We start from the raw sequence: 25,663 nt of genomic DNA, 5'->3' as shown, positions 1-25,663 counted from the left end.
ATTCGGGGCTTGTGAATTTGTGATAGCTTAATGATGTTGGTCTAGCATTTATTACAAAGATTATCATTAGGAAACAGATAAAAACTAAGCTTCTGATATTGTTTTGCTATTATAGAAATCTGTGTGGCCACTCTTGGAATACAATATTGTTTCCTGTTCTGATACTTGCATCTTACAAAAGATATTGCCAGGAAACATTGCTGAAAAAAACCAATCTCTTTAACACAATAAGATTGTGGGCCTCTAGATTCTTTTGAGGGCATGAAGTCCATTATTAAAATAAGAACAGACTTCTTTTCAATTTTTTTTGGTATTTGGACAGTAATTTGTGGGCATAGTTGGCCCTTGTGTAGGAATGTGTCCTGCCAAATACAGGCAGATAGGCCTAAAGGAATTTTGCTAAGGAAATACTTACAAACTTGGGAAAATTGAAACCTACTGTTAATATCATCTACTATACAGATTTTCTCCATGTCAACCTGGTCTTTCAAGTCTTCCAATGGTGCACTCATTGCCACTGTAACTGAGGCCATCCACATTATTATTAATAGCTAATGGCTGTGAAAACCCCCAATACTGTAAGGATACTGGGAAATCGGATAAGTATAAGTATGTTTAGAGCTGTGCTTCTTGATTTTCTGGTTTGTTTTTTTGCTTGCTTGCTTAAATAGTTCCGAAAACATTTTGGGGGGGAGGGATTTCTTCATCAGATGACATATATTGTAAACAGAGCCTCCTGAATTCACTGTAATTTTAACTCTCCCATTATAAAAAACAGATCTGTCAGTCACCCCAATAGCTATATCTTAAGTTCTCTCTTGCCCAACCTAAGTATGAAATAAATTGAGAAGATAAATGATACAGAAACTCCATCAACAAAATAAAAAAGCACTGAGATCAACATTAGGACTTATTACTAGCAATAAAGTTGCACAGACTTTATTGAATTTAAACAATGGCAAACACAGCTGGCTCACAGAATCTGGAGCTTCCTAACCTAAGTCCAAAAGTCTGTGGGTGGCTTTTTTTCAGCAGTTCCTGCCACATTTTGAATTTAGTTTAGTTTCATGCTCTCTGTTTTCCACATTTCAGGAAAAGGTCCACACACACGCCCCCACCCACCCCGCTTTGTTGATTCTTGTGAGATTATGAGAAAGGTTGGTTCTGGCTATGCCACTGCAAAGCAGCAGAAACCACCAGGGAACCAGTGAGATTTCCTGCTGATGCTCACTGGCTCTTGCCTGCTCTGTTTAATGGAAGAAACCATGCCAGATTCAAAGGATACTGTTAAGGATGAGGCAAGAATGCATAAGGTTTAGAAACTGAGAGAATAATGACATAACTGAATATCTATTTCAAAGCAACTCTTGCTCTAAATGAGACTCAGTCTCAAAATTACTGCAGGTGCTGAAAAAAAGCTGAGAGAATTAAGGTAACAAGGTCCAGCTAAACTGTGGCTAATGAGAATGTCTTCTTTGAAGGCTTAATGAAAGAAAACACCAGCAAAATCTATTTAGATTAGTATGCACTTTACATCTGACTGGCCTGGAGTATAAATTAAATTTTAAGAAGAAAACCAGAAGCACAAAATGCAAAGACACTTATCAACATGTGTATGTGAGTATTGATGGGCATGCACACATTCCCTTTGGAAGAAAAATATCTTAAGAGATAAAACAGGTATGTGAAGTAGTAAATATGCAGATTGTACAAGCTGAATGCAGGATAATTGACTTGATGGAGTCGGATGATGTAGAATTAAGGATGACAAGCGACAAATTAGAGTGCGCCCATTCCAGTGACCTCAGACGTCAGCCTAGAAGAAATAGAGATACATATAGTTGAAGAACAGCCGAAGGAGTGCTTGCAGTTTATGAGGAACAGATCAAAGGACTTGTGTTTTATTCACCATGCTACATCCTTCATATAATGAGTTGCAGTTGTTATGTCCATTCATATTGTGTTCAAGTGCTGGTGCTCTATCAAAAGGTCTGCAAATGCTTCTAAACACAATGGAAATGGACAGAATCTCAATACTTCAATTACAAATAGTCACACTACTTGGAACAGTGCATATATTACATTAGAATCTTCAACTCTCCTAGATCCTTGGGAAAAATCCAATAATCAAAAATACCAAATTCAGTCAGAACTTTCTGAGACAGTATATTTAAAATAACAGTATTAGGCAATAATGATTATTTATGTCACATTTAAAACTGTAACAAGATCTGCTTTTGCTGTGAAACAATGCCGGCCAGTCTTTTTTGTAGTTGCACTACTGTATGAATAGGTTCAACAGGTTGAAGGATCTCAATGAATATGACAGTAGCACCACATTTGCTGAAATTCATATGTGTCCCATTTATGTAGCATCATGAGTGGAATTCTTTCCCCATGTGCTCTGTAATGCCCATCGCTTCCAAGCATTGACATTTTTGGCCATGTTACCAAGACTGGGGACAAATGGGCAAGATATCTTGCCTGCTTCACCTGGGTAATGTTCTACTTTATCATGCAAATGCGGTGCATTTTCCAGCTTCTTCTTAACTGAAAAACAAGCAGGCCTAATGTAGCACCATAGGACACATTCTTAATCCTTTATTTTCTATCCAGATATGCCACACATTCCTTTGCCTGTATCAGGCATGCCACAGTTGAAAATAATTACCGTAATGGTATTTATATTAGTCTTGTATTTAGACAGATTATTATATCTTGCTTTTCTGCTATAACAAGCAATTTTATTTAAGCTTGCTATGGGCAATTATCTTTTATGTTTTTGCTTTAATATATAGAAAGGAAAAATACAGAAACAAATGAAAAGCAAACACATAAGGAAAAGGAAAAGAGAAAGGAAACTTTAAAAAGCTCAGCTTTAAGCACAGCATTAAACCTAATCTTGACCACATAGTAATATTGATCACTCTTTCCATTACACTGATAAAATAGCAATTAAACATGATCAATCTAAGACTGTAAATCTTGAAAACTCCATGTTTTTTTGCAGCAACCCTTGCTCACTAAAAGCCAATACTTTATATAATGATACATTTCAAATTTGGGGCACATAATTAAAATAGCATTCACATCTTTGAACAATATTACTCTTCTCAAAAACATATTAATAAAAATATGGTTGGTAAATCAAAACAAAACAATGGCAGCTCAAGCCACATCATATAAATTAGGGTGTGTCCATCATTTCATAGTCCAGCATAATAAATTTGACATCCATTTTAAACTTTATCTGAAGTGTCCAATAAACATGAAAAACATTTTTGCTGCATTAATTGTATTTTAATATTAAGAGAAACTGTCATGGTTCAGATATGAAACCCATTAAAAGAACTTCAAGGCAAATATTTTTTCTTAAAGAACATTTTATTCAGGAAACAAAGTATTGGCACTTACATAGTTGAACCCAAGGCTGAAATTCCCTCCCCCCAGATACAAAGTAACAAGTTGCAATTCCCACCCCAAAGAAGCTGTCAGGAATCACATACTCCAATTAACGCAAAATGCGGGCTTTCCTTCCCAGCTTCTCAGCCCGCCAAAACTTTATCAAGCAATGTCCTTGAGTTCCCACACAGCTGCAGTTGTTATGGCTAACTAAACCCTCAAGCATTTACCCATCCCCCCTTCTACATCTAAACTTCAAAACAGTAAAAGACACTCTAAAAGCAAAGGTAACAGGGCTGCTGATTCTCAGTCATAGCGTTGACATCCATTGTCACAGTGTTGACATCTGGCCCCCCTTAATAGAAAGGAGTAGTCCTGCGATTTAAACAGAAGCATAGGTTAAGGGTTGCCCCTTGGCTTATTTGGGTGTTTGCTGTAGAATTTACAAATAAGTCTGTTAGCTTTTACATCAGTAGATTTTACCCAATTTGCATCTGACAATGAGTAGCCTTTCCACTGTACTAAATTCTGTAACTTCCCTTTGAATAATCTAGAATCAAGAATACGATTCACATTGTAATGTTCTTCCACAGAGGACCAGGAACTTTCTTGGGAGGGGGTCATAAGGTCGATTCCCATAAAGGTTTTAATAAACTACAATGAAATACAGGGTGGATCTTTCCTAAAAGTTACAGGAGTTTTAACTCCACAGTAACTGGATTCAGGATTCAGGAAAGGACCCAGGTATTTCGGTCCCAATTTTTTTTCTGGGTAATTTGAGTCTCAGATATTTCGTGGATAAATAAACCTTTTTCCCAACGTGGAATGATCTCTGGGGAAGTCTTTTTTACCAATTTGCTTTTTATATGTTTCCAAGGCTTTTTTCAGTGTTTTTTTGCATTGTCCCACACCTCTCTCCAAACTGACATCTATTTGTCTAGAGTCTGGGGATTCTTGGGGATACTCAGGTATTGGATTGAATTCCTTCCTGGTAGCAATCCTAAAAGGGATTGTATTGTTGTAAGCCACTTCAGCGAAGGGGAGGAGGTCAGCCCAGTTCGTTTGCTGGTAATCCACATAGCATCTAAGATATTGCTCCACCATTGCGTTCACTTTTTCAGCTGCCCCATTCATAGATGGGTTAAAAGCTGATGACAGCCTCTGCAACGAGCCAACTATTTTCAGAAAATTTCTCCAAAATTGGGCCATAAATTGAATATCTCTGTCAGAGATTACTTGCTTTGGCATGCCATGTAGTCTATAAATGTGTTTAAGGAACATTTTAGCCAGATTCTGGGCTGATGAGAAGGCAGAGCAGGTGATGAAATGAACCTGCTTCGAAAAATATCAATCACAGTCCATATTACCATATTTCCTCTGCTTTCAGGTAACTCAACAATAAAATCCATAGCGATCTCTTCCCATGGCTGCAACTGGCTGCAATAGTCCAGGGGACTTCCCTGGAATTTCTTTCACGGTGGCGCTTACTGCACAGCTTTTGACATAGTTTTCTACATCTTTTTTCAAACCTGGCCATCAAAACTGCAGTCGAAGTAGATGTAGCATTTTCAAATAGTTTGTTTCATATCATGGCTGCATTGGAGCGCTTAGAGCTGAAGGATTTCAGGTAGATATAATTTTCCCCCCTTGTAAGCTAGTCCATCTCTATGGTTAGGGTGGATTGATTATCCTTAAACCATTGATCATTAAGGAGTAACTGCCTTAACTTCACTGTTATGGGATCATCAGGGTTGGGATTTTTTTGCAGGTTGGGGGTTCTGTAGGATTATCTGAGAGACAGTCTGTGATGCAGGCAAGTTGCTCATGCTGGCTCTTATACTGAGGCAGTCTGGATAGAGCGTCAGCTAAGAAATTCTTTCCTCCCAGTATGTACTTTAAGGTGAAATTAAATCAATTAAAGTATTGTGGCCAACGTACTTGTTTGGGGGATAGTTTATGAGGACTTTTTGTGATAGGTCCATGCTTCGAAAGGCACTTTTCTCCCTTCCAGGTAATGATGCCATGTCAACAGCGCCCATTGAATTGCAAAGGCTCCCTTCTCCCCAACTGTCCACCTCCTCTCACAGTTGGTGAATTTTTTTGAAGTGTAGGCACAGGGTTGTAGGAACCCCTCATGATTTTTTTTTTGCAAAAGTACTGCTCCTACTGCTACATCGCTAGCATCAGCTTGAATCACAAATGGTTCCCCTGGGCAGGGGTGTTTTAGGACCAGCTCGACTGCAAATAGTCTTTTTAAATTTTCAAAAGCAGTTTGACAGTTCAGAGTACATGCCAGTAACTGGCCCGGTCATGGCTTCCTCCCTTCTTTACCTGTTTTTAATAAGTCTGTTAGGGGTAAAGCAATTTCAGCAAATGAAGGGATGAATTGATGGTAAACATTTGCAAATCCCAGAAAGCTCTGAAGCTGTTTTCAAGTCTTTGGGGATTGCCATTCAATTACAGCTTTTACCTTGGCAGGATCCATCTCTATGCCCTCATTGGAGATTCTGTAGCCCAAATAATCCAGTTGCGTCTGATGAAATTCACACTTTGACAATTTAACATATAGCTTAGCATTTAGCAGTTTTTTCAGTACTTCTCGTACTAAGTTCACATGGTCAGCCATATTCTTGGAATAGACTAAGATGTCATCAAGATACACCAAAAACCCTGTTTGCAGCACTGGTTGATCAGCTGCATGAAGACAGGTGGAGCTCCCTGTAGTCCAAATGGCATAACTTTGAATTGATAGCTGCCCAATGGACAGTTGAAAGCAGTTTTCCATTCATCCTCTTTACTTATTCTTATGCGGTAGTACGCCTCTCTTAGATCTAATTTGGTGAAGATATGCCCCTTCGCCAGATGGGTTAGTAGGTCCTTCAAGAGGGGGATGGGGTATTTATTCTCCACACTCACACAGTTTAACCCTTTATAATCCATGCAGAACCTCAGCGACCTGTCTTTTTTTCTCCTTTTTCTCCTAAATCCCCACTTGGGATTTAGCCAGCTCAATGAAACCTCTGGCCAAATTCTTGTCAACATATTGCCGTAGTTCCTCCACTTCAAAGGGGGTCATGGCATACATTTGGCATGTGTGGTGGTAGGACATCACATTCCTTTTCACTAAACACTTCCACCAGGTCTCGATATTCACTGGCGATGAGTGGTTCCCATGGCAGGGGGATGGTGGCTACTTTCATTGTTTCTGCTAGTGGATCTGGTTCTCTGCTCATGTCAGAAGAGCCATGAAGGGGATTTGGCCCTACAGGCAATCTCACGAACCTTCTCCCCTTCTCCCACCAAATGAAAGGCTTTTACTTATCCAACCAAACTAGACCTACAATCACTGCCTCAGTCATTTTCGGAGCCACCACAAATCAGATGATCTCCCAATGTTCACCTATTTCTAACCTTGCCGGTTCAGTTAAGTGGGTGACTAGGGTTCCTCCCATTAAAGATTCATCTGCTTGTTCAAATTTCATAGGTTTGGAGAGCAACCTTTCTCGTATGCCCATTTTAAGGGCGATTGGCAGGCACCCTGAGTCCACTAGCACAGTTAAGCCCATTTGTACCCGTCTTAGAGGCTATGAGCTTGGCAGCGAGGGAAAAAGGTGGAATGGGTTGACTCACCATCAGGTCATTTTCTCCTTCATTGTCACTGTTGTAGGGAGCCAGTGCAGTGGTCGATCCAGCTGGAGTCTCAACCTTCTCCTGCATGGGCAAGGTGACCTGGGTAACAGGTTCCTGCATGATGCAGCTTGACTTTTCTCTGGTTGGCTGCTGGGCAGTTTTCTTCTTCTCCGGTGGCCCTGGTCCACTTCTCTGCTGGGGCAATGTGACTGGGCAAGCCGCTGCCCACACCTGAAGCACTTGATCGGAGGTGTGAAAGAAGATTTGGAAGGTTCAGCTGCTCTTGTTACTCGGGTTTGATGGGGAGGTGGTCATCTAGCAGGTTCTGGTCTCGGAGCCACCCCAGGAGTTGTAGTCTTCTTATAACGGGTTAGCTCGATGTCTATCTTCACTACTATCTGGTACCATTCTTATAATTGGTCAGGAATTCCCTGGTAGATGCAGGCTTGGAATAGATTGTTGTCCAGGCCATTTTTGAAATGGTGCACTAGTGAATGTTCTGGCCACCGTTCAATAAGACCTGCGACTCTTCTGAATTCACGCACATATTCCTTTACTGGTCTGCCAGCTTGCTTCACTTCGTGAATGTCCTTCTCTGCTTGCAAGGCTATGGGTTCATTTTCAAATCAGGTCCTTAATCCCCGGATGAAAAGGTTAAGATTCCATAGCTCAGGTGCTTGTTTGTTGTGCAGACTATTAAGCCACTCAGAAGCCTCTCCCTCCAGATTAGCTGCGATGACATCAACCATTGCCGCCGGATCTGGATATGCATCAACATTGTGATTCACATGGGAATGCACTTGATTTAAAAAGAAAGTTAACTTCTCAAGGTCCCCATCAAATGTAGCTTCAAAAGGAGCAGCAGCCATGTGTTGCTGCCTGTGTAGTAGATCGTGCATTCGCCCATACTGCTGCATCAGGTTGCGTTGGAAATCTATTGCCCATTCCCCCCTGGGAAAGGCCTCGGGACTGGCACTGGGGATAATACTCAGGGCTATGTCACCGGTGATGGGGTTCAGGGCTCCGTCGGTAAAAGTGATGGTCAGGGCTGTCCCAGTCTCGATAACAGTCAAGGCTCTCCCTGCGCCAGGCTGCGGCAATGTGGGTAACGATTGGGACTCTCATAGGGGCAATGATGCTCAGGGCTAACGTACTGTTCTTGGTATCTAGGGCTGTCACACCACCACCGACAGGCAGGGCTCAGTGGCTGTCAGTAATGATTGTGGCTAGGGCACCACTGCTGACGGTCCAGACTTCTCCACACTCAGCTTGAGGGCAACGCTGGTAACCTCGAAGGTGGGGAAATTGCTCTGGCCCCCTGCTCTGGCCTGGGGACAGCCTCAGCAACGCTCATCATCCCGTTCACTGGTCAGTAATGGAAGGGTTGCGTGCTCCTTGCTTCCCACATCCAGCCCTTCGAATATCTCACTAAGGCGCTAGACTGACTGGCTCTGGACTGCTGCCAAGTACTTCCACTTGTCTGCGTCATCCGACAGTGCCATCCTTTTAACCCCTTTGTGATCAGGAAAGTGCATTCTTTGGGGTGCAGGCAGTGAAAATTCAACTTCGACCGCTTTTGAAGAACCTCTCTTTGGCTGGCCCACTTCTGAATGCTTCAAATCTCTGCTAGGCAGGGTCCAGTTACATCACCAGCTGAGCTCCTGAGTTTTCAGTCTCACCCCCACTGCTGGAGCATCTGAAACCACACGTTCTATCGCTGCGATGGCCTGCACTCCGTCCACTGACATAGCAGTTGTGGTTGCGGTGCTAGTGACGGGTTTCTCTTTCTTCTCCATTTTGGGATCTTCCCCGAGTCTTTGTCAGCCTCCCTCCTATGTTGGATAGGCGACTGGAGCTCAGGACCCCGCAAGACAGTTAGAGTCTTGGGTTAACGTCATGGTTCCGATAGATGAAACCCATTAAAAGAACTTCAAGGCAAAGATTTCTTCCTTAAAGAACATTTTATTCAGGAAACAAAGTATCGGCACTTACATAGTTGAACCCAAGACTGAAATTCCCTCCCCCCAGATACAAAGTAATAAGTTGCAATTCCCACCCCAAAGAAGCTATCAGAAACTACATTCTCCAATTAATGCAAACCCTGGGCTTTCCTTCCCAGATCCTCAGCCTGCCAAAACTTTATCAAGTAATGTCCTCAAGTTCCTACACAGCTGCAGTTGTTATGGCTAATTAAACCCTCAAGCATTTACCCCATCCCTACTTCTACATCTGAATTTTAAAACAGTAAAAGGCACTCTAAAAGCAAAGGTAACATGGCTGCTCAGTTGTCATCACATTGACATGCATTGTCACAGCGTTGTCAGAAACATTCATAATATTCTTTTAATTCCTTAACCATTGATTTAATATGAGTTTTCCAACATTGTTCCAAAGTTCTTGGAAATAGATAATTTGCAATTCAACAGTCAGTATGGCTCATAGGAAATCTTTTATCAAGGGAACTACAACACAAAACAATGCCAGATAACTTCAGGTGTATATTTTTTATCTATTTTTTAACTTAAAAAATGTCCAAGTAAAACATATTCAAATAAATTTAATATCAAATAAGCATATTATTTGATATATGGCAGCAAAAGTGCTATTAAAAATAATGACTTATAATGATCATTATTTATAATGGTTATAGTATCTAAAAAACTAAATGTCCGAACCCATTTCTTTGGTTGGGGGGATTTTACTAGATGGGTCTTTTTCTTTTCCCTTCTGTGGGTTCTGGGAAGAGGTTTTGAAGGGTCCTTACACTAAGTCTGATAACTTGGAGCTAGTAGAAGTGAACATTTATGGTAATGGGAAATACACTCTTGGGAAGGAAAAAAAATGCTTAAAGCTTCAGTTATTTTATACTTTTGTATATGAAAACATTTAGTTATCAAAATTAAATTTATAGTACTAATTCCTCAGAAATGCTTGTTTTACTCCCTTAGTTGCTAAGATTGGAAGCAAAAAAGATATATTTAACAGATTTTTCTCTTATCTATGTAGACTAGTAATTAATAAACTTATTATGAAAAAGAACAGCTGTTTTAACTTTACTGTTAATGAATTTTTTATTTGTGAAAAAATATTGTTAAAATGAAAAGAATTTGACATGTCTGGCTCAGTAAAATGATGAATTAAGGAAAAATAATGGCTATAAATTGGAAAAGAAGAAAAGGAGAGAAGTATCTGATTTAATGCAATTAACTGAATAATTTGATAATTTACTGAATTGTTGCACAATATCAACAAGTTTGCTAGACAGCGTTCATAATGATCAGTATGTTTTCATATCCAGTCCTTTTTATGTCCAGACCATTTTCCATTGTTTGGAAATTTTAACATCACTACATTAATCTATAGGATGCTCACAGAAGTATCTATATTGCTGCAAATATTAACAGATTTTATTTCAGCTAAAATAGTTAGGCTATTCCCAAGAGTTGTATTCACCAGATTTATTCATTCACTGTGTGGTGATGTTACATTAGCCGGGAGATTACAACGATAATAAAGAGTAGTAGTTTGACTGCCTAAGAAACGAATCGGCAACCCGCGGCTCCGGAGCCACATGCGGCTCTTTGAGCCATCTGCTGCGGCTCCCAGCTGCCCGGTGAGCGCGCACCTCTTTGAACGGGCAGTGGTGCGCGCGCACCTCTCCAAATGGAGAGTGGCACCGCCCGTTTGGAGAGGTGCGTGCGCACCTCCCCAAATGGACGGAGGTGCACATGCACCTCCCCAAACCTTTGGAGAGCTGCGCGCGTACCTCCGCGGGAACGGGCAGAGGTGCTGCTCTTTGAGGAAGCTGTCGCGGCCCGTCTCCGAAGCTGCCGCTTTCGGCAGCTTTGCAGACGGGCCGCGGCAGCTTCCTCAAAGAGCAGCGCCCCTGCCAATTCTGAGAGGTGCGCGCGCACCTCTCCAAACGACCGGAGGTGCACGCGCACCTCCCCAAACCTTTGGAGAGGTGCGTGCGTACCTCCGCGCGAACGGGCAGGGGCGCCGCTCTTTGAGGAAGCTGTAGCGGCCCGTCTGCGAAGCTGCCGAAAGCTGCAGCTTCGGAGACGGGCCGCTACAGCTTCCTCAAAGAGCGGCACCTCTGCCCATTCTGAGAGGTGCGCGCGCACCTCTCCGAACGACCGGAGGTGCGCGTACACCTCCTCAAACCTTTGGAGAGGTGCGCGCGTACCTCCGCGCGAACGGGCAGAGATGCTGCTCTTTGAGGAAGCTGTAGCGGCCCGTCTCCGAAGCTGCCGAAAGCTGCAGCTTCGGAGACGGGCCGCTACAGCTTCCTCAAAGAGCGGCACCTCTGCCCGTTCGCGCGGAGGTACTCGCGCACCTCTCTAAAGGTTTGGGGAGGTGCGCGCGCACCTCCGGTCGTTTGGAGAGGTCCGCGCGCACCTCTCAGAATGGGCAGGGGCGCTGCTCTTTGAGGAAGCTGCCGCGGCCCGTCTGCAAAGCTGCTGAAAGTGGCAGCTTTGCAGACGGGCCGTCGCCGTCGGGCAACCGGGAACCGGTTCCATCTCACTTTTTAAAAAAATGGCAACCGCGTGAGTCCGCGCATGCGCAAAAAACCATTTTGCGCATGCGCAAAACTTTTTTTGCGCATGCGTGTGCATGGACACACGCACGCGGCTCCCACTTTTTTTAATTTGTGATGGAACCGGTTCCCAGTGGCTCTTTTCCTTTTTTAGCTTGCCGACCCCTGGCCTAAGACCTCTGGCCCATTTGGTTTACACTTGCCCTCTTTCCAAGCTGCACCACAGGGGGCAAGCTAGCTGTGCACTGTATTCAGCAGAAATAGGTTTCTAAAGAAATTTACTTCCTGGAAATTCTGAGATGCAGTGGAAATTAACATGCTATGAGCATTATAGCCACTTGGGTGTATTTTACCAGTAATGAACACAAGTTGATGAAAATAAGAATGAGGGCCTGAGAGAGGAAATCTCACCTGGCATTGATGAGGTATTGAGCAAGGCTGATGTTAGCTGGGGTTCCTGTGATGGTGATCTGACGCTCTGATGAGCCTTCTGTGGCATTGGCAATTTTGATCTGGGCTCCAGACATCTGCCTGATTTCATTAATTTTGGTCCCTTGGCGTCCAATTATGCAGCCTATTAACTAGAAAAAAAGATATTAGGACTTTCTTAAAATAACTCTTAGGGTATTAAGAATTGTGAACAACAAATGGCACAAAGCTTACTAGAAATCTCAGTATTAGTTTCTCTTTTGTTTTGTTACTAACAATATGCTTGTAACTATGCTCCCTATAAAATCACAGGGAAATTTTCAAACGACTGTTTTCAGTACTGCCAAAGTATAACTGTGGAAACATATCACTAATGGAGATTGGAGCTTCACTGCCTCTTTGATGGCTGGAGAAAGCTAGGAATTATTAAGACAGAAATCTTCCTAGATTCACCAGGCCAAGTATGCTTTGCTGTGCTGGAAAAAGACATATAGCAATGGGCATTCCTATATACAAATTGAAAACATTGTATTAATAATTATTATTAATAATTGTTCTGCTTTTTTATATGTAACTCGCGGCAAACATACTGTACCTAACATCCCTGTCTCCTATCAGGGATTGCATTGCTCCAGAATGGAGCACTAAATTTATTCCCTGAAGTGGGAGTCTTAGCACCTATAGACCCACCCCCCAATTGCAATCAGTCTCATGCCCATTTTGCTTGTGTCATAACATGCAGATGGTGAGGCCTGAAGGATCTCTTTGTTTTGTTTTCTACAACACAATTACAAAGAGCATTTGTTTTGCAAGCCCAGATTTTATTCTAGCTCTCTCTTGGTTTCTGTCACCCACATAAACCAGACAACTCTTTTTTCTCTTACCTATGTGCTCAGAATGGAGTGGGGGCTTCTGCTCTGAGGAAGTGACTGGGACAGGAGGGCCTATTATTGCTTGGTTAATGGTCAATGAACTGACTACTGGGCTTTTTTCTCTTCCTTTTTTTTGTAAAATTTTATTAATTTTTCCATACAATTCAATAGTACTTATTCAACAATGTGTTGTCTGAGTATCATTCACTAATACAAATTTAATTCCTAATCCTTTATTCTTTTCTCTAGCCATTGATAAAACAAGTCCCAAGTCTGATAGTATTCTGTTTCTTCTTTTTCTTTCAACCTCATAGTAAGTCTGTCCATTTCTGCACATTCTAATATTTTTTAAATTATTTCTTCCTCTGGTGGTGATTCTTCCTTTTTCCAATATTGTGTAAATATGATTCTTGCCACTGTTGTCACATGTAAAATCAGATACATGCTTTGTTTATCAATCTTTTCTGGCATAATATCTAATAAAAAAAGTTCCAGTTTAAAATCTACATGTTTTCCTAACATCTTTTCTAGCCAAGTATATATTTTTCCCCAGTACATCTTTGCTTCAACACATGTCCACCATACATGATAATAAGTACCTAATGGCTTCTTGTCCCAAAGACAAATTAGACATAATGTTAGGATTATACTAGACACCTTAGAATATTATGAATCACACATCGAAAAACAAATGGCATTGATTTTTGTTGACACTCAGAAAGCGTTTGATACCGTCAAATGGAATTTTATGTTGACTCAACTTAAACAGATGGAATTTAGGGAAAGATTTATAAACACGTTTAAAGCAATTGCTCACAAGAATAATCCAAAAAGATAAGCTGATTATTTTTATTTTTATTTTTATTTTAATTCCATTTATATCCCACCCTTCTCCGAAGACTCAGGGCGGCTTACAAGCTTAGCAGTAGCCTTCATTCTATGTATATGCCTGCTTATTAGGGCTTTCACACACACACACCAAGCGGCATTATTACAAAGTCAGCTTAATTGCCCCCAACAATCTGGGTCCTCATTTTACCTACCTCGGAAGGATGGAAGGCTGAGTCAACCTTGAGCCTGGTGGGATGCGAACCTGCACTAACTGCAGGCAGCTGGTGTTACTTAAGGAGGCATTAGCCCACTGCTCCACCAAGGCTCTTTTGCTTGTGTCATAACATACTGATTAAAGGACTAGAAACCAGAAAAGAGACATTTAAATTACAGACCTATGCAGACGATTTAGTTTTCATTTTGGAAAACCCCTTAGAATCTGGAACAAGACTACTACAGATGCTGGAAAATTATAAAAATGTTGCGGGGTTGAAGATTAATAAAGAAAAAACTAAAATGTTAGTTAAAACAGGTCTAATTTACAAGAAACTGAGCTAGTAGAAAAAATTAACATCCAGACATCTAAAAGAGTAAGTTACTTGAGGATCCAACTGTCGGCAAGATGTATTACACTTAAAAGAGAAAATTATGACTAATTAATAGATCAAATTACAGCAGGCTTAGACAGATGAAAAAACCTGCAGCTGTCCTTTATGGGGAGAATAGCGACAATCAAGATGAATATACTTCCCAAATTACTCTTTTTTATCCAATGTGTACCAATTAAATTAGGCAAGGAGTTTTTTGAAAATTTAAACAGAATTACATCCAAATTTATTTGGCAAGGTAGAAAACAGAGAAATAAATTTAAATTATTACAGGATGCAAAGGAAAGAGGAGGGCTTGGCCTCCCGAATTGGGAAAAATATTATCAGGCAGCAATATCGGTATGGATAAAGGATTGGATACACTTAAGGAACAGAAGCCTACTAGCATTAGAAGGCCATGACATGCAAATAGGGTGGCATGCCATAATGTGGGATGGGAAATATAAGGCTCATCAGTACTTCCAGAATCATTATATTAGATGGGCACTATTAGATGTGTGGATAAAAATTAAAAAATTAACTATATAGAAATCCCCAATTGGCTATCCATATTAGAGATATTCATGCACCCCAAATTCATAAACTTAGGAAATCACATATAAAGATATCTTAGATGAGAATGGAGACATGAAAACAAGGAAAAGACTATTAGAAGACAGTATAGAGCTGGAATGGTGGGCATACTTACAAATACAGTCATGATACAGAAAAGACAAAAAAGAACCAGGGATAAAATTAGAGCATACACAATTAGATAAAATCCTTCTAGGAACAGAAGACCAAATGGTAAAAAAGATATATCAATATTTATTAGAAAAAGATATGTTAGAAGAACAGGTAAAAGATACAATGCTAATCTGGACCAAAAATTTCAGTTACAGTATAGACCTAGATAATTAGCAATCACTAAGGGATAGAAACAGGAGGTTAACGCTAGCCACCTCCTATAAAGAAAATTTATAAAAGATGTTTTATAGATGGCACCTTCCCCCCACAAGGCTAGTAAAAATAGATTAAAAAAATCTCACCGACATGCTGGAAATGCAGAAAGCTTCTAGGGACCTACTATCACATGTGGTGGGAATGTTTAAAAGTGCAAAATTTTTGGCACTGGATAAAAAATTGGTTGGAAGAAATATTATTACAAAAAATGATTTAAAACTAGAAACCTTCTTATTAGGGATTATTAACGATAAACTCAGCAAAGCATCTTTTTACTTACTATTGCATATTTTAACCGCAGCAATATTGGCCTACGCCCAAAAATGGAAAAGAAAGGAAACCCCTACTGAAGAAAAAATAATAAACAAAATTCTATCCTGCACCGAAATGGACAGGTTAACTTTAGAGATTAAAAATAAAACTGAAACAGAGTATTATGAAATTTGGAAAAATTTGTATGAATGGTTAGAGATAAGGAGGAACGCTGAGATGACTATTGATTGATTAGTTGATAACGCAAAGACTTTTTACTAGCACCTATATCAGGACACAATTGAAAGATATTACAGTAAGTACAATGTAGACGACTGAAAGATGGTTTACCAGAAAATTTACAGATGTTATATGTACATTTTGTCATACTCTGTCCCGTCATAGAATGTATTTTACTTTTCTGTTTTTCTTTTTGTTACATAAGGTAATACTAATAGCAGTGCTGTAGCCAGGGAAGTTGAATCATGTCCACTTTTGTCTTTGAATGTACATTCAATAAAATTTTTCAATTAAAAAAAGAAAATAAGTACCTAACTTATGTTTACATTTCTAATATCTGTCTGACACTATTTTTAATCATTTAAAATGTAAAGCTTGGAGGAGGCCTCAGAGGCCCAGTATGGACCTCCAGAGGCATGCAGAAGTGTCCCCCTGCCTCCTTTCTGGGAGGTAGCAGCCTGTAAAAGGCCTCCAATGCCCATATTGGGCCTCTGGAGGTCAGCAGAAGCGTCCCTCAGCCTCCTTTCCAGGTGAAGGTGGCCCATAAAAGGTCTCTGACACCCAGATTGGGCCTCAAAAGCATCCACAAAAGCATCCCCAGGCCTCCTTTCCAGTTGACAGCAGCCCAGAATGGCCTTCGATGCCTGGATCAGGCCTCCGGAGGCACGTATAAGCATCCACCGGCTTTGGTTCTGTTCTCTGTTGCAGAGAAAGTACCATGAGATCATGCAAGATCAGTAGCGTGAGATCTCATACTTCTGATCTCGCATGATCTTGTATTACTTTAGGTCTCCATTCTCTTCAAATGCAATGAAGGCCTGGTGTAGCTAAAAAAGGGAAGGATCTTGATCTTCGCAAGATGAGTATCCAGGGCCTAGTGACTAGGGAGACCTGGGGCAGGGCGGGTGGTGGTGGTAGGGAGGGAATAGCCAGGGTGAATGCTGCAGTGACATTGTAGTTGTTTATAAGGGTGAATGACTGCTGTGGTGCTGCAACATTTGTAAATTTGGGACTTTTTCATAAACGCTGGGATCGCTTATTGTGTAACTTCGAACATTCGCTAAGGGAATGCTCGTAACTTGGGGATTACCTGTACACTCTGAAGGATGGCAGTTTCTTTAAATTGCTAATCTTTTCACACATTCCCATTGGGGGCTACTGGCTTCATGCCTAAGGCAAGACTAGAAGACAGTTCATTTCATAGATTAATGCAGGATAAATTAAGGTACTTTTTTAAAAAAATCCCATTTATATCCCGCCCTTCTCCGAAGACTCAGGGCGGCTTACAATCTAAGAAGCACAAATCAATGTGCGTAGCAATAGCTTTCATTCTATGTATATGTCTGCTTGTTAGGGCTTTCATCCCCCCAGCAGCATTTTTACAAAGTCAGTTTATTGCCCCCAACAATCTGGGTCCTCGTTTTACCTACCTCGGAAGGATGGAAGGCTGAGTCAACCTTGAGCCTGGTGGGATTCGAACCTGCACTAATTGCAGGCAGCTGGTGTTACTTAAGGAGGCATTAGCTTAAACACTTAAACACTTCAAGAAAATACTCATGCCATTTCATGTCTATTTTTTTCGATACTATGGCTAAACCTAGAATATATAATTCTATTGCACATGTAATAATATCTATCTTCATTTCTCTGTGTAGGTGCCTTAATTTAGATCATAGAGATGATTTCACTTTATACATTATTTTGGCCACTGTTAATGGAACAATGGTTTATAACATTTAACTTTTAAAACAACTTGAAATACCTTTTTTTTGCAATCATTTTACATAGAAATAGAAAAATGCCATTCATTCTAAAACAATAAAAAATATACCTTAGAATGGAGACTTTGTATTTTGTATCCTATAACAAGTAAATACATTACATCGGCCTGTCCCAGGCAGTCAGACAAGGAAGATATGTTGCAGACCCCGTCATAAATCCAATGGGTGGGGTCTGGGAAGAGAGCCTTTTTTGACCTTGCCCCCACCCAATGGAATATTCTTTCCCCACCTTCATGGCCTTCCGAAAAGAAGTTAAAATATGGCTCTGCAGCCTTGTCTGGGGAGTCCAGAGGAGGAGTGCACAGCTGTGGGACTGGCTATGCCCTGAGAACCCTCCCTCTACCTTTTAATTAATTTTAACAAGGTTTTATCCTCCTTGCCTCTCTCTAAATTTTTCATACTGATTTTATATTTTAATACTTTGTTGTACACCATCCAGACTACCTCCCTAAGAGAAATGGGCAGTTCAGGAATATGAAAAACAAAGAAACAAACACAACTGAGCTTAGTAAGAGTACAATTTTTTTACTAGTAATTTCAAAAGAAGCACAATATATTTGATTTCCTTTTTAATCAAGTGGTTTGAGTTGCTTTGTATGTTGTGTCTGAAATATAGGACTATGACATATATATGAATACCATTCCAATGAAAAAGAACTATTCTAATATATCATAAGAGTACTTACGATATATAACAGATCTTTCCATCACAAAAGAAGGTCCATAATGGGATGGATGAGGATTGGGAGGGATGAGGAAAACAATTTCCCTCTCATTCAATATGGTAGCATGGGGGGCTTTAGATATCCAGCTTGAAGTGGCAGATCTTTCAAACTGGAGTTTTTGACTCAAGCAAAAATTGTTTATCAGGGGTGCTAACCAAGCAAATTTTCCAAGCACCAAGAAAGATAGCAAAAGCAGACCTCCCAAAATCTTTGTTTTATTTCTCAGTTTAATAGCTTTATCTGCCCATAAATGAAATTGCATGCCTAAAATCAACGAAGGGGCTTTTTTGACACCATATTACTGAGAGGTCATTATTGGCTACATACATTTATCAAATGATAATCAGAACAAGAGATGCGATACTCACATCATTGGGAATGGTGAGTTCATGAGTACTGGCTGGGGGATTGGCATCCAAACCTGAGCATATGCAAGAGAAAATGGTTATTGCTTGAAGTATTGCACTTTTGATGGCATTTCACCAAAATAGTAGATCTTGAGAATCTCGAGACTGCACTAGAGCCAAAGGGTAAGAAAGGTTGAAGTTTCAATATATAACAGATAAAAAATGGAGCTCTAAAAGCAGTTGCTGTAATATTTCACTAGATAACAATTCAGTAGATTCTAATGCAGTGATGTTGTGTTCCTTGAGTGCTGATATCCTCGCCTCATTTTTTTCTGCCTTTTGAAATAAACAAGCTGGCCTATACTGCATTTTCAGTTTTCAGTGTTCAAGATGTTACTGTTGGTCAATGAAATAAAAGATACAGCTGCTTAGAAATATTAGGGAGAACATTTGGCTATTTAGAAGGCAAACTATGATACAGTGGTTATTTTAAATTGCTCCCATGAAAGGATGAAATTAATATCTTCTATGCTACTCATTGTGTATGGATGCCATTTGTAAGGAAGAAGAATACTGTATTTTAAACCCAGTTCTGGTGAAATAATGGAGTTTTATAGCAAAATTACTTTGAATTATATAGTGTGAATGACAGACATATTTTGTCAGTAGGGAAATGGAATTTCTTATGAACTTAAGAGTTAATAGCAAGGATTATTAATATATTTTTGTAAAGTATGAAAACAAATTATTACAGACCCTAAATCCACAATAGAACAAATGTTTTCATCTGTTTAGATAACATATTCTTTGTACTTAAATTACAGAGATCCAAAGAGAAATGTGAACTTCAGCCAATAAACTGTGGACAACATAATCTGTTTTCTAAAACTGTGTTTTTTAAAATGTACAATAATACTGGAACTATACTGCTACAGTTAATTCTTTATTCCACATAGTTCCCACAGGAACATGTTGCAAAGTAAATGCTTCAGAGTTGAAAGCAATGACTTAATCACTTGTTAATGTACACTAAATAGTTATATGCTCACAACCCAAGTAATATTTATTTATAATAGATTTTTTTTTCAAAATCCCACTTTATTACTTTATAACTAAGAAAGTCACCCAGTCAAGTTTTCATGCCTAAGGCGGGACTAGAATTCACTGTCTAATATCTAATAAAAAGTGGACGTCAGGCAACCTGGGAATTCTGCTTTTTAAGAAGAGCTACAAAATGACAGTAGTTTGTCCAAGTATAAGAGTGAACGCTATTCTAAAATGTTTGTTATGACAGTGCAAAAAATGTGTGCAGCCTGTTGGGCAACCTTTAATGGAGCAGTATGCACAATATATGGCTTTCTGAAATCAATACAACTTCAAGACAAAAAATAAAAATACATTCTTAATCACCTGGTACAACTTAGCATTTTTAAAAGATCTATATTTATATAGTGAACTTCCGGTGCCTAAATTGCTTCTTGTTAGAACATTGCATACAATTTTAGCTATGTGAATAGATTGAGGATACAAATCTACCAATCATAGATTTTCCAGGGTATAGGTTCATGCAGTAATTTTTAAAAAAATCTAGATGAACAAGCTCTTTGTCATGAATAATTCATAACATGCACAAATACAATATATGAACAATGTTATAATGTGTACCTTATTAAAAAAAAGAGGATATGTAAGATATATAGTCTATGCAATATTATGTAGTTATGAAACTTTCCAGATAAGATAATGAAGATTTGCTAAGCAGGACTTGGTATAATTCCAATTTCATGATCTCTATTGATATTCATATTAAATATTTATAAGCATTGACAATGATAGTTTGCAGGCTGTGTATCAGAGAAAGCACAGAAATTTGGAAGTATGTTCCATTAAGACTAATATGATTTACGTCCACAGAGCTGTACTGGGAACGACCCTTACAGCTCAGTAAGGGCATCTGGTTTTGAGCTTCTTTCTGAATTGTTTGAAGGTAAGTTACTCCATGCTGGATGCTGAGAGTGTTCAGCATAATACACAGTATTAACCAAAAATCAAAAAGAAAAGGATGGGAGTGAAGCCATAGTCTGTTATCCACTACTTAGGAAGAAATAAGCAGGGATATGAGAAAAGAGAGTCAACTAAGCAATCATCCAAACACCAGTTCAGTCTGCTGAAACTCAGAAATGAAGCTTAGTAATGCTGAAGTCTGCACCCATCAACTTACAGATTTGATTTGTAAAGTTTTTAACAAAACCAATAAAATATAGCCATAAGGATTTTATGGAACCTGATCTGGCACATGTGAGGATCAGAATTTATTTTAAATTTATTTATTGGTGGCTGAATTTATTTTCAGAGATATTTCTAGTTCCAGGGGAAATTATGTGAATAACTAAGAAATTATGTGAATCTTCAGATTGATAGAGAATGGGCCTCACACACTGTGCTATGGTAAATGCTGTATTGTTATAATAGCACAATAATATTAATGTCTTTCATTTGTAAGACTTTTATATAATTTTATATAATTGTGATACCTTGTTTATAGAATGATACATTAAGAAATAAATATTTTTATGCAGATGTTGCCTGCTGTCGGCATCTACTTCCCTCCGCCCTGTGCGTTCCCACAGAGAGGGCCTCCTCAGGGTGCCACCGATCAGAGAATGTCGATTGGTGGCCCCCAGGGGGAGGTCCTTCTCTGTGGGCGCCCCGGAGCTATGGAATTGGTTACCGGTTGAGCTCCGGATGGCGCCCGACCTTCGCTCCTTCCGTCGCGATCTAAAGACATTTTTATTTGAACAAGCCGGCCTGGCCTGATTGGGGATGGGTGGGGTTTCTTATTGTTATTTTAATATTTGTATTTACTGTTTTTAGTGGGCATATATTTAATTCCTTTTTAACTTTTGTATTTTTGTATTTTTTATATATTTGCCCTGTTCACCGCCCTGAGTCCTTCGGGAGAAGGGCGGTATATAAATAAAATTATTATTATTATTATTATTATTATTATTATTATTATTATTATTATTATTATTATTATTATTATTATTATTATTATGTTTTTATATGGAAATTATTTTTACTTTGCTCATTCTTTTCCAATAGTATCTAACAAATATCTTTAATGCAGCTACAAAACATACAAAAATCATTCTATGAACTGAAGCTAGGATCTAAGGATGAGCACAATGGTTTTACTTGGACTTTAAATTTGTTATGGCTTCTGCTAAATCACAGATTCCTTTAGAAAGAGTGTATGGAGTGTGATGGAAAGGATGCTGTTTACTCCGAACCAAAATTTGGGGATGAAAGAAGAACAATTTCAAAAGCTGAAGAGAAACAAAAAGATGAAAGAGCTAAGGTCTAAAGAGAAGCCATTTTAATAGTGACATGTCATTCTGCTGGAGAATTATTCTGAAAAAGGTCCAGGTTGTCTTAACTGCTGCCATTTTAGTATTATAATTTATTATAGTATCATAATTATAATTGTGCTGTGTCTTGCCTCCTGAAAAAAACTATCCCAGCAATATAATCAGAACAAGCTGCTTTATGTATCACTTTGGCAATGTCAAAAATAATTATATGACTGTAATTCCTGTATTTATTTTACCTGAGGATTGGCCCATCAGATTTTGAGCTTCTTCGGAGGAATGTAAGGGCAGCTTTTCTCCTGAAGAGCAAAGAAGAAACACATTTATTTATTTATTTATTTTTTGCCTTCAAGGAGAGAAGCAATATCACTTCATCTAGGAAGCTCAAAATATGATGAACAAAATGGCAGAAAAAACAAGTTCCCATTCAAATCAAATGCAATGCTATTAAAACATATGTTCAATAACATATAAGTAATATCTGCCAACCTAGTTTTCTGCAGAAAATATTCCCTTTTCCTTATCAGAAATGATTTTTAGAAATCTACTTGATGCCTCAGATAAAAGCCTGGTTTGTCTTAGTTTTCCATAAAAGCTGTGGTTCAAATGCTAGGCGTTCATTAGTCATCTAATATATCTGAATCCTAGTAGTATATTTTAGAATATCACAAACAATCAGGGACAAGTATGAGAAATTAACCTTTGCCTCTCAGTGCAGATGCAACCTTACCTCCTTACTAAAGGACTGTTATAAAATAGGTGTCTTAGAGCAGATAATAGCAACACATAACTTGCAAATATATGACCTAACTTTTTCTCAACTCTAGTGTCTGCCTCTTGTCCTCCCTTAATTCCATTGCAATTACACACTGTTTCTTTTAATCTAACAAACCAAGCTTAGAAAAAGAGAGAACTGTATAGGTAAAAAGAGAAGGAAATCTGTAAAGGGAATTTGGGTACGTACCAGGGAAAGCAGGGGTGGTCTGTCCAAGGGGAGTAAAGGGGGTTTGCTGCATAGCCAACTGGTGGAGCTTGGTCAACTGCTGAGGGGGTAGGAGGGATATTAGAACTAAGAAGGTTATTGTTATAGAATACAAGTCACACTGAAAACCAAGAACAAAATTATAATAGTAATGTTTTAAGAAAGAAATCAGGAAGCCATGTGGAATCATGGCAACATACAGGTTTTATAGAAGGACTTGGCCTGGGAAATTATAATTGGTCAAATTTCTGGCAGATGTGCTCAATCAGGATCTGAAACACAGCAGCCTAGTTTTGGTGTTGTGTCTTTCCAGATGAAATTGTACATGTATGTTCATCACAAAACCTGAACCAAATAGGAGAATATGTAGATGTGAGATTATCATCTCCCAAAGAGGTTCTACTGCATAGAGACCATGAGTGCTTCTGGAGCTGTGACCTGGAACTGGTAGTTTCTTCAAAATATTGAAAGTTTCATAACTAGGTAGATGACCCCAATGAAAAGTCCAGTATGTGTTTTGGCCAAAATAGGTATGTATTTCAGATCCTGTTCATCCCTTCTTGTGCTTTTAGCATTAGACTTTTAATAACTTGTTCACAAAGAGGAAGGCAATTCCAATATATTTTATGCCAAATCTATAATATTATTCAAACACCAAAACAACTTGAAACCAAATCTGTTTTTGAAGCCATGCTCTGTAAGAGCCTGAGGTAGCAAGATGATAATTAGATTCTGATGTCATTACAGAAACTCCCTACACAACACAGTAATAGGCTGCAGGAAGTTCCCCTAAAGCCATCCAGGCCAGCCAGCTAAACTGTGAGGTTCTGATCTTTTGAATTCAGGAGGGGAAAGATTAAAAGCAAAAATCCCAAACTCCTGCTCCTGCAGCATATCTGAGTGAAAGAGTGCAGGGAAGTCTGACACTAGTGCTGTAATATTCAGATGAAAGATTGGAACCAGAATACCTGAGAGGCTGAAGAAGACAGGAAAGTTACAAGGAATTTGAAAAGAAGAGCTTTTATTAGTCAACCAAGCAGGCAAACAAAATATGTGAAACAAATAGCATCCTATAACCTATCTTGTCTTGAAATAAATTAAAAGATGGGGGAAGAGATTAAACCATTTAAGTTTCTATATGAAGTACTCTGAAAGAAAATGATGTGTTCTTCAAAAGTGTGACATTCATTTTTGTCTATGCAACCATTACTGTCCCTAATCACAAACTGGATATTCTTTAGATCAGCGTAGTGTGTACACCATGGAATTTTGGAACAACAAGTAAGAAACAAACCAAGATTTGGTTATTGCTGTTTAACCAGAAGATTGTCTGTGGAATCTTTCTAGCTTAATCAACAAAGTATGGTTTTAATTTATAGTAAAGTGATGAGATATAGAGCTTCTTTGCTGGAAGATTAAAATATACAGTAGGTTCATACACCATGCTAAGCCATAATATGGTTAGTTTAGTTTAGTATGAAGTGTAAACAAATACAGGAAGTAACACAGCTGCCCTTCTGATTTCAGTTATGGTTGTGTACATTGGAGGGAATATACACTTATGATCAAACCCACTGTGGGTAAGATGGGAAGATTTTGCTTTCAAAAGCCACCATCCCATATATGTAGGAATTTGAAAAGAAAACAAATCCATGGATGATTCAGTAGGTTGCATGATTCTTGGATGATTCTTGTTGGTTGGTTTTGTGGGGTTTTTTTGCCAACAAAATGTGTTCTTCAAATCTTTACAGGACTGTCTCAAATTTGACATCGGCTAATGAATATGAATTTGATTCAGCCTTTTCCTCTCCTACAAGAAATTATATGTTCCACCAGGACATTTGATAGGACCAGATGCAGAGGCAGGATTAAATCTTGAAAATCATAGAAACATGGTCAGGAGGCTGGTGGTCTAGCTGATTTTTTTTAATTTAATTTAATTTAATTTTAATTCCATTTATATCCCGCCCTTCTCCGAAGACTCAGGGCGGCTTACAAGCTTAGCAGTAGCCTTCATTCTATGTATATATGCCTGCTTATTAGGGCTTTCACCCCCCCCCCCAAGCGGCATTTTTACAAAGTCAGCTTAATTGCCCCCAACAATCTGGGTCCTCATTTTACCTACCTCGGAAGGATGGAAGGCTGAGTCAACCTTGAGCCTGGTGGGATGCGAACCTGCACTAATTGCAGGCAGCTGGTGTTACTTAAGGAGGCATTAGCCCACTGCTCCACCAAGGCTCTTTATTTATTATATCCGAGAAACTAGAGAATTGGTAAAGTACCAAATAACTGGACAATAGCAGACATTGTCCATGTCTACTAAAATGGGCAAAAGGAAAATCCAGCAAATTACAGACCACTCAGTCTGAAACTAATACAAGGGAAAATCCCAGAGCAAATGCTAAAGATCTTGAAACATTTTGCCAGTCTAATCTTACCTAATGTTTTGAACAAGAAGCTTCCTTAATAGATCGTGAGCATGCTGCCGACACAATCTATCTTGACTTCAACAAAGCATTGATTAATTACTCAGTGATATGCTAATCTAGTTAAGCATGGCCTGAATGGCAGGACATTTTGTAGCTGGCTCAAACTCAACTATGGCTTAAACTTAACCATGAAGTAGTTAAACTGGTTCACTAGTTAAACTTAACCATGGCTTAAAATTACCATACAACCTAACTAAATATGGACTGAATGGCATGACAGCTCCT

The 25,663-nt window shown here is 39.2% G+C and overlaps 1 protein-coding gene across 8 annotated transcripts in view; it reads right to left on the bottom strand.

Moving 5' to 3' along the window:
* Positions 1 to 1,715: 1,715 nt before the first annotated feature.
* Positions 1,716 to 25,663, bottom strand: part of PCBP3 (poly(rC) binding protein 3) — a gene marked incomplete at its 5' end in the record, with an annotated part of 65,731 nt that continues 41,783 nt past the window's right edge. For 3 of the 8 annotated variants that reach the window (XM_083350356.1, XM_083350358.1, XM_083350360.1), the window contains 5 exons: positions 1,716 to 1,816; positions 11,981 to 12,150; positions 18,618 to 18,670; positions 22,207 to 22,266; positions 22,932 to 23,007. In XM_083350356.1, the coding sequence (XP_083206482.1) occupies positions 1,780 to 1,816; positions 11,981 to 12,150; positions 18,618 to 18,670; positions 22,207 to 22,266; positions 22,932 to 23,007 (396 nt within the window). In that variant the 3' untranslated portion in view covers positions 1,716 to 1,779. Of the gene's footprint in view, positions 1,817 to 11,980; positions 12,151 to 18,617; positions 18,671 to 22,206; positions 22,267 to 22,931; positions 23,011 to 25,663 lie in introns of all 8 variants that reach the window. The other 5 variants (XM_083350355.1, XM_083350357.1, XM_083350359.1 and 2 more) reach the window with 3 other exon arrangements.

Source organism: Vipera ursinii (assembly GCF_947247035.1).
Source record: "Vipera ursinii genome assembly, chromosome: 1".
Classification (NCBI taxonomy): Eukaryota; Metazoa; Chordata; class Lepidosauria; order Squamata; family Viperidae; genus Vipera; species Vipera ursinii.
This window is presented reverse-complemented; position numbering and strand designations above follow the sequence as displayed.